The sequence below is a fragment of the Chelmon rostratus genome, chromosome 4, assembly GCF_017976325.1.
Source record: "Chelmon rostratus isolate fCheRos1 chromosome 4, fCheRos1.pri, whole genome shotgun sequence".
Classification (NCBI taxonomy): domain Eukaryota; kingdom Metazoa; phylum Chordata; class Actinopteri; order Chaetodontiformes; family Chaetodontidae; genus Chelmon; species Chelmon rostratus.
In genome coordinates, this window is record NC_055661.1 from 18124467 (window position 1) to 18139738 (window position 15272).

Consider the following 15272-nt stretch of genomic DNA (forward strand, 5'->3'; position numbering starts at 1 on the left):
TTTTTTTAAATGATTAAGATTTTTTCTAAAATGTGTAATTTATAAAACTTCTCTGTTTAAGTATTGAAAAAAAAGTTGCTCTATTTGTTTGTTTTTTATTCTATTGCAGTTATTAAAACATTTTTAAATTGCATTTTTAAAATAAATGTATTTGTCCTTGTACCAGGGAGTCGATTCAACAAAGATCACATGTGGGAATGTTGCTGAAATTTAAGACAATTGTACTTATTAATGTCATTCCACACAACGGAGGGGCTGAGTAAATTCAGGGACAACTTTCAGTGGGTCTTTTGTCTTTAAAACAATAAATTTATGAAAGAAAGTCTTGTCCGGGGTTCATTAGCCTGGGCCTCCTCCTGTGGGGGTGAATGGAAATGACATTAGTTGAGCAGAAAACAGCTGCCAATCACTCTTAAAGGGGAAGGATTCAAATTAATAACCCTCTCTTAATCCCCTTGTTTCACCTCCTACTCCCCCTCAGCTTCGTCCACCTCTCCCTCTCTGTCTTTCTCCTCTTCCACTCTCCTCTCTGAGCTGGAGTGCATGGCGTCTGAACTCAGCTGTTAAATGTTCTTTGCGCTGGGTGGCTTTGCCTAGGTGCACTTCATTTGAGCGTTCCTATCAGGACTGTTTGTTAAATAGAGAAATAGTTCAGAGAGAGATGCAAGGCAAGCAAAGCCGGCTGGGCGACTGTGAGCGGTGCACGCGGATCTGGGAAGAGTGAAGTTGGAGGGTGAGCTGCTGAGAGGAACAGGAGGAGCTCTGGCAGCAGCAACTTTAATAGTTCAACATATTTACGGCCAAAAGGTAAGCTCTACTGCTGCCTCACCTTGTGGCTGTCATACTTTTCAGCGACACTCCACTCGTCATGCAGGTGCCTGATAGTGGAGATGTGTGTTCAGTTGTTAAATGGGATGCACTGAACAAGCGAATGCTGGTGCTCTTGCAACTAATACATTTAATCAAAACCCCACAATTCTGCTCCTCTGTGCGTGAGTATGCCAAATTTGCTCTTTTGTACATGTCTGTAGATGTGTGGATTAATTTTTATTGCATAGCAGAACACAAATAATGGATTAAAGAAGTCATTTGGCGCAGCAATTTCAATCCAGTCAGTTTACTTAGCTTACTTACTTACTTCACTCATTTATTCTTGTTTGCACATAAACCTCATCTGTTCCTAACCAATGTGCATTACTTTACCCAAAGACTATGCAACGTGAATGAATTACTACATAGAAACAGTCAGCAACTGCAGACTTCACACTTGTAGTCCCTAGAAATAGTTGCTTGCTCTTTAAGAACTTGGATGTTGCTACAGTTTACAATCTATACTCATTGTAATGGTAATATTATGAGTAGAATGACAAGATATGTGTCATTAAGTCTTTTTCATTCCAATAGAGAGACTTTGACTTACACATTGTATTAAGTCTGAGTTTTTCTGAGTCATTCATATTAAAAAGTCAAAAGTGTGGATTAAGAAGTAACTTAAGTGCCCATCAGCACACTGTTAAGTCGTACCACGGCTTTCCGAGTGTAAGGGACAGACTCTCTGCAGAGGATAAGCAGGTTTAGACTGAGAGGACAAAGAGTCATCTGAGGTAACCAGGTGATCTGTACTCACCACTGAACCTTTAGTCCTTCAATCACCGTAAACCCCTTTCTTCTGACCGCAGTGCCCACACGCTCGAATGCATTTATCACTGGATACCATGAGCATGGTGGATGACAGCTGCCTCTCACCCAGCAACTTCCACGAAATGGGGAAAGGTGGGGGCATGGCTGCGGGGGGCCGCGTCCACAGCATTGATGTCATCCTAGGTTTCAGTAAAGACCAGGACCCCCTGCTCAGCCCTGCTGGAGCCCCGCGACCTCATAAAGTGGACATAGATGGCCTAGCAGAGCCTGGGAAGCAGCAGGAGCCCTCGTCACACCCGACCTACAGCGGGCACCTTTCCTCTCTGAGGAACGGCAGCGCAGAGCAGCAGCAGCAATACCACGGTGAGTCAAGCTGCTGATGATGGGGATGCTGGTCTCCATCATGGCAAAGAGTTGCTTGGTCAGTGCAGATCTTGCAACAGAGTTTGTTATTAAGGTTAAAGTTTATGAATCATCTGATTTTTAACCTCAAAACACACGTGATGGTCAAGGATATTGATTATACAGCAGCACCTCTGGTCTGATAAGTATGAGGTCTGGGTTCAGTGCTTCAGAGATTTGAATGAAATAAGAAAGAATTGATTTTTCTGCACCGAAGGTAGGATATCGATGCCTCTGAGCAAACAGAATACACCTTAAAGTTATCTGTAAACCAACACAGAATCAGTCGTTCACGGTCCAAACAAAACTTTTTCAAGAGCCCGAGTGAAGTTAAGATCCTCAAAGCCTAAATATGAGTTTATACTGTGAAGCATGACCAGCTGGAGATTTTTCATAAGATAAGGAAGCATATCAAAGATCATTTGTAAAAGGCAGAGCATGCTCTAAAAAGACATGCCTCTAAACCTTAAAGCTCAAAATTTTGGTTTCTGAAAAGGGATCACACAAAGAGGTAGCTGTCAAACAAGAACATCCACAAAAAACATTCATTTTCAAATATAACCTACATTTTTGGATCCTATGTGTCATTGCAGCATTTCTGTGCAGTTTGCATCCATCTACTCATGTGCAGATTCAGAATCACTGTGTTGCACACCGTTGCCATGTAGAGCCTGTTGCATTAACCATGTGTGTGTAGGCTGAGATTGAGAGATAAATCACAGAACAAGATGGTGTAGGGGGTTTATGTCCCCGAGCCCAATCCCATCCCCTTGTGGAATTCCCCTAATCTTCTCCTCTGTGCAGATTAGAGTGTGCAGCAGTTCATTCGAGTGTTATTGTTATCATTCTGCCTCGAAATCAAATTCATCACGTGTAATCTGAAGCTATTTTCGCATGCAGGATCTGGCAGGTGGTTGGTGATTTTGTGGCAGGAACACAAATGAACTGGAGATGGAAATATTCCGTCCAGATAGAATGATTATGAGTGATCCAAACTCAGGCGCTGAATCCAGGAGGACATTCGTTTCTCTTGATTAACGTACATCAACACCAATGACATCAGTCTTTTGTATGGAACTATCCTGTGAAGTCAGCCCAGTTCCTCCTGAATGAGCAACTTTTCTGTGTTGGGTGTCAGTGCCCCCCCCCCCCGGCCTCTAGATGTTCTGCTGGCTGATAAACAGTGGGCAGCCTTCAGACCAGCGGCTGTGATGGTCTGACAGGCCAGGAGCTGGTCACTGAACCAGACCTGACCTCTGCCTTTGTCAGAGTCTGGCCTTTGTCATAGCTGCTTAATGAGAAGTGGATAAATGAACCCCTAAAAATCCTGCTTTGCCTTTGCCTCTGCTCCCGTTCGCCAGTTGAAAGACCACAATGACCCCTTCCTTTGTCTCCGTCAACACGTCCGACTCACATTAACATTCAGATACAGTCATCTGTTTTAGTGAGGCAGTGACAGGTGGACGGTCAACATGTGTTGAATACTGACTACAAACTGATAGTGGTTCAGCATGAACGTTCATTCTTGCCTTCAGAAACACTAATTTAACATAAAAATTAAGACATTATTTTTTCTTGCACTGGTCAATTTGGAGGTTTTGGGTTATATTGCTTTGATTTCATGTCATCTTTCAGACCAGTGGAAAGAAAATGTAAAAAAAAAACATTTACAACACATTTATTTTTGCTCAGATTTACAAATTAGGGCATATTTAATAGATAATGTCTCAGCTGCAAATTTAAACATAAAATAAACAAAAATATTTGTCTATTTTTACAATATACACCTGTTGTGTCTTTTTTGTCTAAAAAATTCAAAGCCATTTTCTCATAATTTTTTTTCTTTTCGTCTGCTCATATATCATTCATAGCCTGATTTATATGATATTTCATCACTAAAAACAAGGTGATTTTTTATGATGATTATGATGATGATGATTTATGCTGGTATTTTTCTTTCTTTCTTTCTTTCTTTTTCTTTCTTTCTTTCTTTCTTTCTTTTTTTATATTTGTTTCTTTACTTTCTTTATTTATGCAGAAAACCTTTGACTTCAATATTTCAAGAAAATTATGATTCTGGCTTCATCCAATGTTCAGATTTTTGTACTGGAAATTTAGATAGATAAAGCTTCATTTACACATTTTTAAATATAAAATTTCTAAAACCGTAATAAGAAATGCAAAAAAGCAATGATCGTAATGTAAATGATCAACTGGGGGAAATTTCATGCCAAAATCTCTTGACTGAAAAATGGATCCTTCTTACTCGTAGTTTCTTACCCTACAGCAGCTATAAGTAACATTTCATTCTAATAATGTATTGGGTGTAATGTGAAAACAATGTGAGAATGGGTCACTCATAGTGATGAACCTACAGAGATTATCAGTGCAGCTCAGATGTGCAGCTCCCCTCGGCTTTAAGGAGCAGCTGACAGCTGTTTTCAGCAAAAAACCCCTTGAAACCAGCTGTACACTACCTGTTTAGCACCTAACCAAAGAAAGACACAGTTCATGCTTATCTGGTAAACACAGTGGAGCATTTAGCAGCTAAAGAGCCAGATTTTTTCCCCAAGAGTCAGTGGAGACCAAAAACAGAGCTAGAACAGGGTGGATAGTCAACTCGAACACTAATAGTTCAGTTGACTAACAGTCAATTGATCGTGGCAGACAGAAACCCTTCTGGAGCAGCTGTGTCATGAGAGCAACTGATCTGATTGCTGGATCCTCATCTTTGTACTTTGTTTAATTCAATTACTTGCTGGTTAGACTAATTCAGCCACCAATCTCCTCTTGATTGTGTTAAAGACTTAATTCCGCTGTATAATGTTTTCTGCACTCCTGCGGTGTGTGTATGTGTGTGAATATTGACAGGACGTGGGTATTTTCATGTTTTAAATGCATCTTAGTGAACATTTATTTTAAGGTTTCTGTTTAGATGAACTGAGAGTGGTTTTGCAGTCCACTGTCAACACTAAACACTGTTTAACAATGTATGCAACAATGTGATGTACTGTTCAGTCCATAAAAAGAAAGGGAACACTTGTTTCCAAACATCTTTCTGTGGACAGTTTACTTTCGGAGACGATAAACACTGGAAACAACTTTTCTAAATCCGATTAGGAATGTTTTTGAGCCTCATTGAAGTTCAGGGGATTGCTTGCTTCACTGACCTACAGTAGCCTATTGTTGCAGGTGTCAAACTAATGTCTGCTCTTCTGGAAAGTGGGCACTACATTCTTCATTGCAACTTACCATTCTGCTTTTGATTTTCCTCTAAATTCAAGCTCACATTTGCAACTTATCGTTTTGGTAATCACCACTTTCAAATAAAACAACGTGCATGAAGAAAATGGACACTCATTCATTTGATTCATTTTTCTCGCATTCCGAACAGATGCTGGCTTATTCTCAAACAAATGCGACGAGGAGCTGAGCGAGCTGAGGAAGAGTGTAGAGAGTGATGAAGGCAAGTCCCCGGAGCCATGCAAGGATGATCAGCCCAAGAAGAAGCACAGGCGCAACCGCACCACCTTCACCACCTACCAGCTGCATGAGCTGGAACGTGCCTTTGAGAAGTCCCACTACCCAGATGTGTACAGCCGCGAGGAGCTCGCTATGAAGGTGAACCTCCCAGAGGTCCGAGTCCAGGTGGGAGGACGCACAACATCACAGGCAACAACATGAGTCTGTCAAAACCACGTCTTTAGCTGATAGATTAATTAACAAATAATCATAATAAAGCCAAAGATATTCTGTTTACACAAGTGGTTGGTTTTCTCTTGTGTTGGGCCGTTACTTAATAGATTACAGCAGTAGAAGAGTTAGGCAACCACATCACAACCTGGCAGCTAACCTCAAGAGCTGGTGTGTTTCCTAATGCTGAGGTGCACTAGAGGACAACAGAAACACAATAAGCCTTTGGCCTTTGGCTTGTCAGTATTCAGGTGATGAGATTGTACTAGATAGTTACGCGAGCAGGGTGTGCGTTTCCAAGTGTTACAACACACGCTGCCACCGTCACGTAGAGTTGTAAGGACACGAGGGCGCAGTCTTTAAACAGGGCAGCGGCTTATTCAGAGGAGGTAAATGGCCAAAATCACACCTTAAAGGTAGTGAAGAAGCAGCTGGATTCAGCAGTGGGAGGCTCCTGATAGGTTACAATTAAATCTTTATTTTTTAAATTTTATTTTTGTTTTTGTGGAACAAAGAGAGGAACTGAGCAGGCAGGTGATAAGGAGTAATATAACACAGTTCATGTGTTACTGGCAGCTAGCTTTGTGTTCAGGGGCATCTTCCAAATAGTCCAAAGGAAGAAAGAAAGGACAACACCAACAGGGCATCAAGCACGGATCAGCACAAGTCAAAATGGCTATTGTGCTATGTCATTCCCCTTATTTCCTTCTTTATATTTATGTCCATATTCATATGTAATAACCATTGACATCTAAGTCCTTAGCACGATGGCTGCTAACTAATTTCAGGAGCTTTGAGCTGCATCTCATGGATTTCTTTAAGGTTGAAAAGATGAGTCAGTTGTTATCCTGTGAGCTAAATATTACATTTCTGTCACGTAATAGCAGTTGGTTGGACTTGAAAATGAATGAAAATGAATGAAAATGAAATGACAATGAAAATGACCAATAATTAACCTTCAGACTCAACTTCTTAAGAAATGCTTGCTCAGTGCTGCACATATTATGATAAATATCTACAGTGTAAGGATCTAGAGGTGCTTGTGTATATTTTACTACAGCTTTACAGTGTTTCTGTGAGTGTTGGGTTGAGATGCTCAGTGTGCCATGATCAGATGACCCTGTCTATTTTTAAGCAGAAACAACAGTCATGCTTTCGTCCTCCAGGTCTGGTTCCAGAACCGCAGAGCTAAATGGCGCCGGCAGGAAAAAATGGATGCCAGCACCATGAAGCTCCACGACTCACCCATGCTGTCCTTCAACCGCCCGGCACCAGTTCACACCAGCATGGGCCCCATGACCAACTCCCTCCCCTTGGACCCCTGGCTGTCCTCTCCCCTGTCCAGTACTACCCCTGTCCACAGCATCCCAGGCTTCATGGGTCCAGCTCAAGGCCTCCAGCCCAGCTACCCCAGCCACAGCTTCCTCAACTCCTCTCCTCATCCTCATCCTCACTCTCATCCTCATCCGTCCATGGGCCAGGGGATGCAGAGTATGGCTCCTCCTCCCTACCAGTGTCCGGCACCGTACCCCGATAAATACCCTCTGGAGGACGTGGACCAGCGCAGCTCTAGTATCGCTGCACTGAGAATGAAAGCCAAGGAACACATCCAGTCTATGGATAAGACCTGGCAACCCATGTGACTAACAAACCTGCCGGTCCGTGTGAATGACGCTGGGAAATGGAGATGCTGACATTGCTTCTTGGGGTTCAGGGTAACAGATTTTAAAGAGTAAAATGTTGGAAAATGACAGAAATGTTACCCACAGAGCAAAGGAAATGGATTTTGAACTGCGAAAGCTGAGGATTTTAGGACTTGCTTTGAACTTTCTTTTTATTTTTTTTATTTTTCTTCATCTCAAGGACATGAAACAGACCAGTGAACTCTACAGTCTTGTTAAATTTATTTTAAACCACCAATTATCAGACGTCTCCAATCTCTAAGGGTTAAGCATTGCCTTGGGTGCTGTGAAAGCAAATGTCGTCTTGGTGAGCATTGCTCTAGTCACAACTTGCACCCAAGGAGCAATTTCTTACCTTATCAAACACTTTTTGTAACAAACCATCTTTGCAAGCATACCTCCCCTTAATGCTTAGAGATGTTTGGATGTCCAATGTGACATCCGACATTCAGCTGTTGATCCTTATTTTTTCCCATTTTTTTCTACTAAGTTTATGCTTTTACTAATTAATCCAATTGTCGTATTTTCATGGGTCAGCTAATCAGCATCTCAGAGTACTTTGTGAATGAAAGTCCAGTCTTAGTTTAATTTGAAAGCAGCTATGCAAAGACCCATAACAATGTCTCTGACTATGACTGTAAAGACATGTTTCACTTATCTGTTGATTTATAAAAGCTGTGTAACTGGTTTTCAGATAAGCTCTCAATTATAGCATGGTTTATGTTGCTGCCTCCTGACTGTGCAGTTCAGATGCCCTGGTATGACAGGAGGAAGGTGACAGCAGAGGGACCAGCCTACTGTTGTGGCTTCCAACATACAGGCAGAGGGGAATCTCTCAGTTATGGGGTCACAAACTGTAAATTAGATAATCGTGTGGTAGGAAAGTGAACTAGAGTCAGAGATGTGATGGGGTGGGGAACCTTTTGCCTGTCAAGAGCCATTTCAGTGTTTTGAGGGCCATACTGCCTCACTAACCTCTTCAATAGATTCGACTGCTTCTCCTCTATCTGATGTCAGACGGTAGTGATGATGATGATGCTACTCACAGCTGGTTTTCCAGGTTTGGGTCAGTCGTTCTTGAGTAGAACTGAGCAAATTCTTCTAACCTGTGTGTGGCCTTCCACATCTACTTTCCTTTTCTTGACAGTCTCCATGATGCATGACATAGCGACTGTCACAACAACATAACCACTATGTGCATGTTGCGTTTAGGGACCATTTGGAAGGACGGGTTAGTTTACTATTTTGTTTTTTTTTATCGTCAAAAAAAAAGTAATTGCTAGAGAATTGTCTAGAGAATTTTTTGCATTTAAGATTGTTGTTTTTGTATTTATGAATTGCGCTGTGGACCAGATTAAATGGTCTCGTGGGCCATATGCAGCCCTGAGGCCAGAGGTTCCCCACCCCCATTCTATGTGGACCAGGGCTGAGAATAGACCAAAAATAATTCTGCACAATCATAATCTTTTTCTAATCGGTGCTGAGACGCTTTAAAGGAGCAAGGAAGGAAAGGAAGAAAAGAAGAAAGTATTAAAGAAAGAAAGGCTGGGGTTGCCCAAAAGTGTGGCTCGTGTTGGCCCGCCATAAGGTTCGATTTGGCACACCAATAAAATTCCAATTAGTTTGAAAAAATAAAATATAAATCAGTGTTTATGCTGTTTTATTTGTTGTGAGGGAAAATGCTCTTTTAATATGGAAAATCCCTTATTATTTTTTTCTGAGTCCGAGCATGGCAGGCAGAGTGACACTTTCCGAAGGAAATCAGTCGATTAAGGGAACATTGGAATCCTAGTACCATTTTGCCTCTTATTAATACAACAGGTGTTTGCTTTTGGCCTGTGGCCCTTCATTAAGTTTCAGTTCAGGGCCTCCAAGGGAAAACGTTTGGGCACCCCTAGACTAGTGAGCAGAGTAACCCTCTTTTTGCTTGAGTGACTGTTGGAGGAGAAAACCTGTTGGCAGCTCAGTGTTGGGTGGCTGCATGTACGTGCAGGGCAGCAGAAAGAGCCCTGTGTGATGCGTCACCCCACATAGTTCAGTCTTTGTTCGGCACAATTGATCCAAGTGTATCCTCTTTGTCTGAAATTGAAGGGGAGGGGCGGCGGTCTCAGACTGCACAAAATAGGCCCTTGTAACCATTTTGTCATCAAAGTTTCTCTTTCTTTCTCAAGCAAAGGAGGATAAACATGGATTGTAGCTGCTATGGTCATTAGCGACAAACTATTGGTCTTTTACCATCTGTTATAGAGTCAAGCTCTAATTGTCTTAAAGGTAGAGATGATCAACCCTAACCACAATGTGTTTCATGTGAGCAGCAGAGCTAAACAGATTTGTATTTGGTATTGGGACATTTTAGCAGCAGCTACAGGCAATATCTCACATAACTGAGTAAGTACAGGCAGAAAAGCCAGTGCATGTTCAGTTATGTGAGAAAATATGTTAACTTATTGGACTTTGTTATGGAACAAGAGGGAGAGAACACCCATCATCTTGAAGTGCAATTTCAGATGTTTATTTTTTATATTTTGTTTTTAAAAATGAAGACCAGTAATTGTATGGTGTCATATTTCACTTTAATATGATGTGAAAGTTGCGCTGACAGTAAGTCGTGCATCCACACTGACTACAGCTACATCAGCAGCAAGAACAACAACGTTAAAGGTCCAGTGGGTCGGATTTGGTGGCATCTAGCATGGAGGTTGCAACCAACTGAAGACTCGTCACCTCACCTCTCCCCTGTGGTGACCGCTAAAAAATGTGAAAGGCCTTCTCGAGAACCAGTGTATGGTTTGTCTGTTCTGGGCTATTGTAGAAACATTGAAGTGCAACATCCTTGCAAGAGAACCTGCACACTAAATTACAAATCCCACTGTGGCGAGGGGAAGACCCGCCCTTCTCTGCCTCTGACTGGCTTGTATTTGTTGCCTTTGTTGGTTGGGTTAGCTAGGTTCAGACATGAGGAGTGATGGTTATGGTTAGGGTAAGAATATCAGGGTAAGAAGAGGCAGAGTGGGGCGAGTCATCAGTCCACCATAGCAGGATTCTTAAATTCGCGACCTCTTCCCTTTGTAGATGTATAGAGCTCACTCAAAAGTAAGGAAAGCAAAACCATTTTTATTTTGAGGTGATTATACACCATGGAAAACATGAATGTAAATATTTTGAATATTATATTACATTTCTGCCAATAGATCACCTAAATCCCACACACTGGACCTTTAAGTTATTTCTGGTTCATTTTAAAACCCATTGCTGTGCTGCTCAGAGAGGGAAAAACACAGTTTTACATCTGCTGCTCGTCACGTGTCCTCATGTAGTTTTTAAAATGTTGGTTAGTGATGTTTAGACTCCCTTTTGGACAATGCCAGGACTCCAGACCGTAGATGAAATGAGGAATACCTTCCACATTAAGAGCTTCTTTAGATTGCTAAATAAATGTCATTTTGGACCAAGAACAAGCCAAAGGTTAGATAATAGACAAAAATGCACTAGGAGTTTGACAGTTTTAGTTTTTTTAATGTGAAAATGTACAGGATATTTTTCTTGTATGGCTGTTTTGTTTCTTACATGTCCTAGTCATATCTGTCCCAGTGACTGTTTTCTTTTTTTTTGAATTTGTCTGGATGTCCGTATTCTGGAAAGGATGAAGATCGGCTGAAAATAAATATAGTTTGATAGAATATGTATCTCCACTGTCTCACTGCAATGCTTTCATGTTGACCTGTGCACTCTTTCCCACACAGTCACTGTGTTTTTTTTTTTTTACCTCACTAAGTCTGAGGAGCAATCCAAGATTACTACAGCATAATCGTTGTCATCTGACATACATGGGCAGAGACATTTTTCTTTCTTTTCCTCTAACACTTGTGCCCCGTCTCTCCCTGTCATATAAGAGCTCTTTCTCTCCTTTTACCCCTCCCAATCCTCTCTGCTGTTCCATGGTTTGGTGGCAGGGTGCCAGCCTGTTAGGAAGATGAGACTCCAATCAATCAGGGCTTCCCAGGGGGGCCTCTGACCACAGGGCCCAACTCCCTAATTGCCCCCAGGCAGGCAGGCAGGCTCAGCCGCTGCAACACATGTTCACAGAGGGACCGGTGCCGCCGCGCTAGCTGGTCTCCTCAGCGTGTGGATCGCTTTCTTGGACAGATGGAGGCCTGGATGGACCTTACTACAAAGGCCATATGGGTAGGCCAGTGGACGTAACAGGGAATTTTTGTTGTCCTGAAGCGATTACATACTGCATTACACTCCAGTGGTGTGTTGTTGGTTCGTGCCTCTCATGAACTACCATTACATTCCAGTTACAAGGCTAAGCATCTGATTTTCAGAAAAATAAATAAACCCAAACGGTCGTCTAACAACAGTTACCACTGTTCTGAAGGTATTTCCACAATCCTCAAAGATTCTTGGATGAAAAAATATTTTTTTAACCTATTTCCTATGTTAGGTCTCTTTTTCCTGTACAAGACGACAGGCGGAGGTGACATGTCTCCTTGCTCAGTTTGCACTATGAGAACCAAAATGAAAACATTTATAATCAGTTATATACTTACTCATGTTTTTTCTTGTTTTTTATATTTTTCATACAAAACAAAATGTGTTTTTTCTGTGTGTTTAACAGAAAAGGGTCCGGACATACGTCATTTCCAACTATCAGGATTAAGAATAAGTAGTTAGGACATTTTTAGGCGCCAGGAACAGACTATTTTTTCATCCAGATGTTTTGAGGATTCTGGAAATACCTCCAGAACAGGTTTTGTTAAATAACCCACTGGGGTTTTCAAAAATTTCAAAGGTTAGGTTAGGTTAGGGTTATTTCTCAGAAATTTGGATGCCTGGCTCTGTGACTCAAATGTAATACATGAGAGCATAAAGCAGTTGTGAATCATGTGACAGGACTTGAAATAAAAAAAAAAAGAAAACTCATATTAGAGTTCAAATCTTACAAATCACAAAAACTGAACTATAAAGTGCACAGTAAAGAGATTTGTAGCACTTTCACTACTTCCACATGTTGATTTTTGTTTACTGGATCATGTCTCACAGCATTGCCAAAGAGCTGAACAAACATTACGCAGAGTGGATGGAAAAGCAAAAATGTGCTTTAAGGATGAAAGGAGAGGCAGAGAATGTGAGGAAGTCCGAGTGGGAGAAAGGAAAAAGAGAGACATTAAGAAAGAGATTAAGCTGGAGAAAAGTGTGGGAGTGAGATAGAGAGAGAGAGAAGGAGGGAGAGACAGAGGGAGTAAGAGTAGAGAGGAAGAGGGGAGGGAGGGTGGGATGGCTGCTCATCAGAGTTAATGATGTAGAAAATCCCCCAATTAGAGCGTTTTCCTGTGTTGCAGGATGAGTTCAGAACGGGGTCCTCTGACAGCCCGAGGATTAGCACCGGGGCCGGGCCGAGCCAAGCCGGGCCTGAACGGACACTAACTAACTTCTGGACAGCTTGGCACTGCTCAGCTGGGGCCGGGTCGGGGCTATAGCCACAGCCACAGCCAGGGGCCAGGGTAGGCATGCGTTTAGCCGGAGTGACTGGCACAAAGAAAAGCATGGGAAAAAGAGCAGCGGCACATCAACACGGAGGGAAAAAAAGTGCTGGTGGCCAAATTTTGTAGCTGCTATTTTTGTAAATTACTCTTTCGTTCCTCTTACAAAGCACCTGAACTTCTCAAAAATGTATTTATATTCTGAAATTACTGAATATTTGGACAGGGAGCGCCAAAAGTACAGAGAGAAAGACAATAATTAGTCCAACTGTCAATGAGTACAATGATGACAATGAATACATCAGCACTGTCACAGCTCAGTGTTCCTGGCTGACGCATGTATTTTGTAACAGCGTTACATATGTGCTCATCCAAAACCAAATCTAATCTGGACATCTGGATTGTACAGAAAATCAATCTGTCCACATACTGCTTGATGTCGAACAATAAATCACAAGATGGTAAAAACCCTGAGTCTTGTGGTGGTGAGACACAGGAACAGTGTTTAATCCTCCTGACCTGGCACTTGGGACGGTTAATCTGAACATCAGTCTGTCTCTTCACACTACGGTGAAGTGATTACTGTTGAAGCATCACCAATAAAAGCCTCTTTATTCACCTGCAGGTTGGAGAAGCAAACAAATACGTACCTCCAAGCAGAGATGTGGAGACTGGGATTTGAGCCAGATTTACATCACAAAAATGTGGATTTGAGACTTGAGCAAGGAGGTTCAGCCTTGACCTTGTGGACAAATATGCGTATTTGGTAAAAATTCTAAATGCAAAGTTTACTTACTTGGCTACAACTGACACAGCCTTATTCAAATGCTGTGTTGTTTTAAATGACGTGTGCATAGGATTTATGGCGAGCTATTGGCAGAAATGAATATAAAATTCGAATTGGAAGTTGAGTCTGTCTCTGTTAGTCTGATTACATTTGCTTATGGAGACTTGAGACTTAACTTGGACTAGCCCCAAAACCCTAAAAGCAACAAATGTAAATAATTAAGGAAATGATTGAATGATCGGAGCAGAGCAATAGCACAAAGCAAGAAAACCATAAAGGTGATGAACTCTAGCACTTGCACATTGTCATGTTTTCATTTGTACTCTAACTGTAAAGGTCACAGAAATTAAGAAATTAAAGGTTGTTGACTTAGCTGCAAATAGGAAAACAAGCCCCAACTCACCTCTGCTACACAGTCACTGTGTTCATTAAGAACAACTGAGTCCCTAATGACTAATTGATTAATTGTGCAGTCCATTATTTCGCTCCTGCACCCCAGTAGATCTGAAAGGGCCACGGCTGGAGTTAACAGTCTTATTGGAAAGACGCGTTCCTTGCAAAGGACAATAAGGGAAAATAGCGGAATTAATTGGGTTTGATTAAGAGAGCTTTTCAATGGGACACAGCTTTTTCGCATGACATAATTAGAGGTCAGTTAAGGGGGGGGTGGAAGAGGGGGATTTGCTAGTTGGCGCCAGTGTTGTGTGGGTGTATCTGTGAGACAGAGAGACAGACAGAGGGGGGGTGTGCTTCCTTCACACTTGTAGAGCTATGTTGTGTGTCTGATGTGATAAATTTCTATTGGCTCACTCACCAGAAAGCACACAGTGAAGTTCACATGGGGCCCTCTGTGCGCTCAGTGTGTGATTATTATCACTACACTTGCCAGCATTAAAGGCACAATGCTCAGTCTTTTGTTACAGCTACATGCTCATTAGCAGAGCACTTCAGGGACTACATCATTGTATAGAATCGGGTGGCGACAGAAGAGCACATTCAGCAGTGTTTTTAGATGAGAACAAAACATGTAAACAAACTCAAAATGTTACCTACAGACACTAACACACACATTATGAATTTATAATCCTGTTGCCGTATAATCAAAAATAGGAGGCCGTCAGATTTAAAAATACATCTAAACTGTCATGAACCAAAACCAGGCTTCTTGCCTGATTAGATTATCAAATATTTTATCACAAGCCTGCAGAAGAGTTGTGATTTCACTGTTCTCTGTTGTACTGGGATTTCAGACAAATAATGAGCCCAAAAACTGCTCAGTGGAGTGAATCTCTAATCCAGCAGACAGGAGGTATCCACTTTATTGGAGTACAGCAAAAGTGACAGGAAACATGTTCTTTACTGGACAATATGATCTGACAAACTGGAGGAAGAATCTCTCCTGTGGGCATCTTATCATATTAGTTACTACTTTTGTTAATGTACTTGAATGAACTTAAGTGCTGTCCCCTAGTACAATTTTGAGGTTGTTGTACTTGAGTATTCCCATTTTGTACAATTTACCCCACTACTGTTTGAAGGTGGATTTTGTATTTTTTACATTACTACATTTATTTGATGACT

General features: G+C 41.6%; 1 protein-coding gene across 1 annotated transcript; it reads left to right on the forward strand.

Annotated features, from left to right (window-relative positions):
* The first annotated feature begins 1694 nt into the window (after nt 1–1694).
* rx1 (retinal homeobox gene 1) lies at nt 1695–7379 on the forward strand. The gene is made up of 3 exons (XM_041935997.1): nt 1695–2004; nt 5438–5691; nt 6903–7379. The coding sequence occupies exons 1-3, from the start codon at nt 1695–1697 to the stop codon at nt 7377–7379; spliced, it is 1041 nt and encodes a 346-aa protein (XP_041791931.1).
* Nucleotides 7380–15272: the final 7893 nt, after the last annotated feature.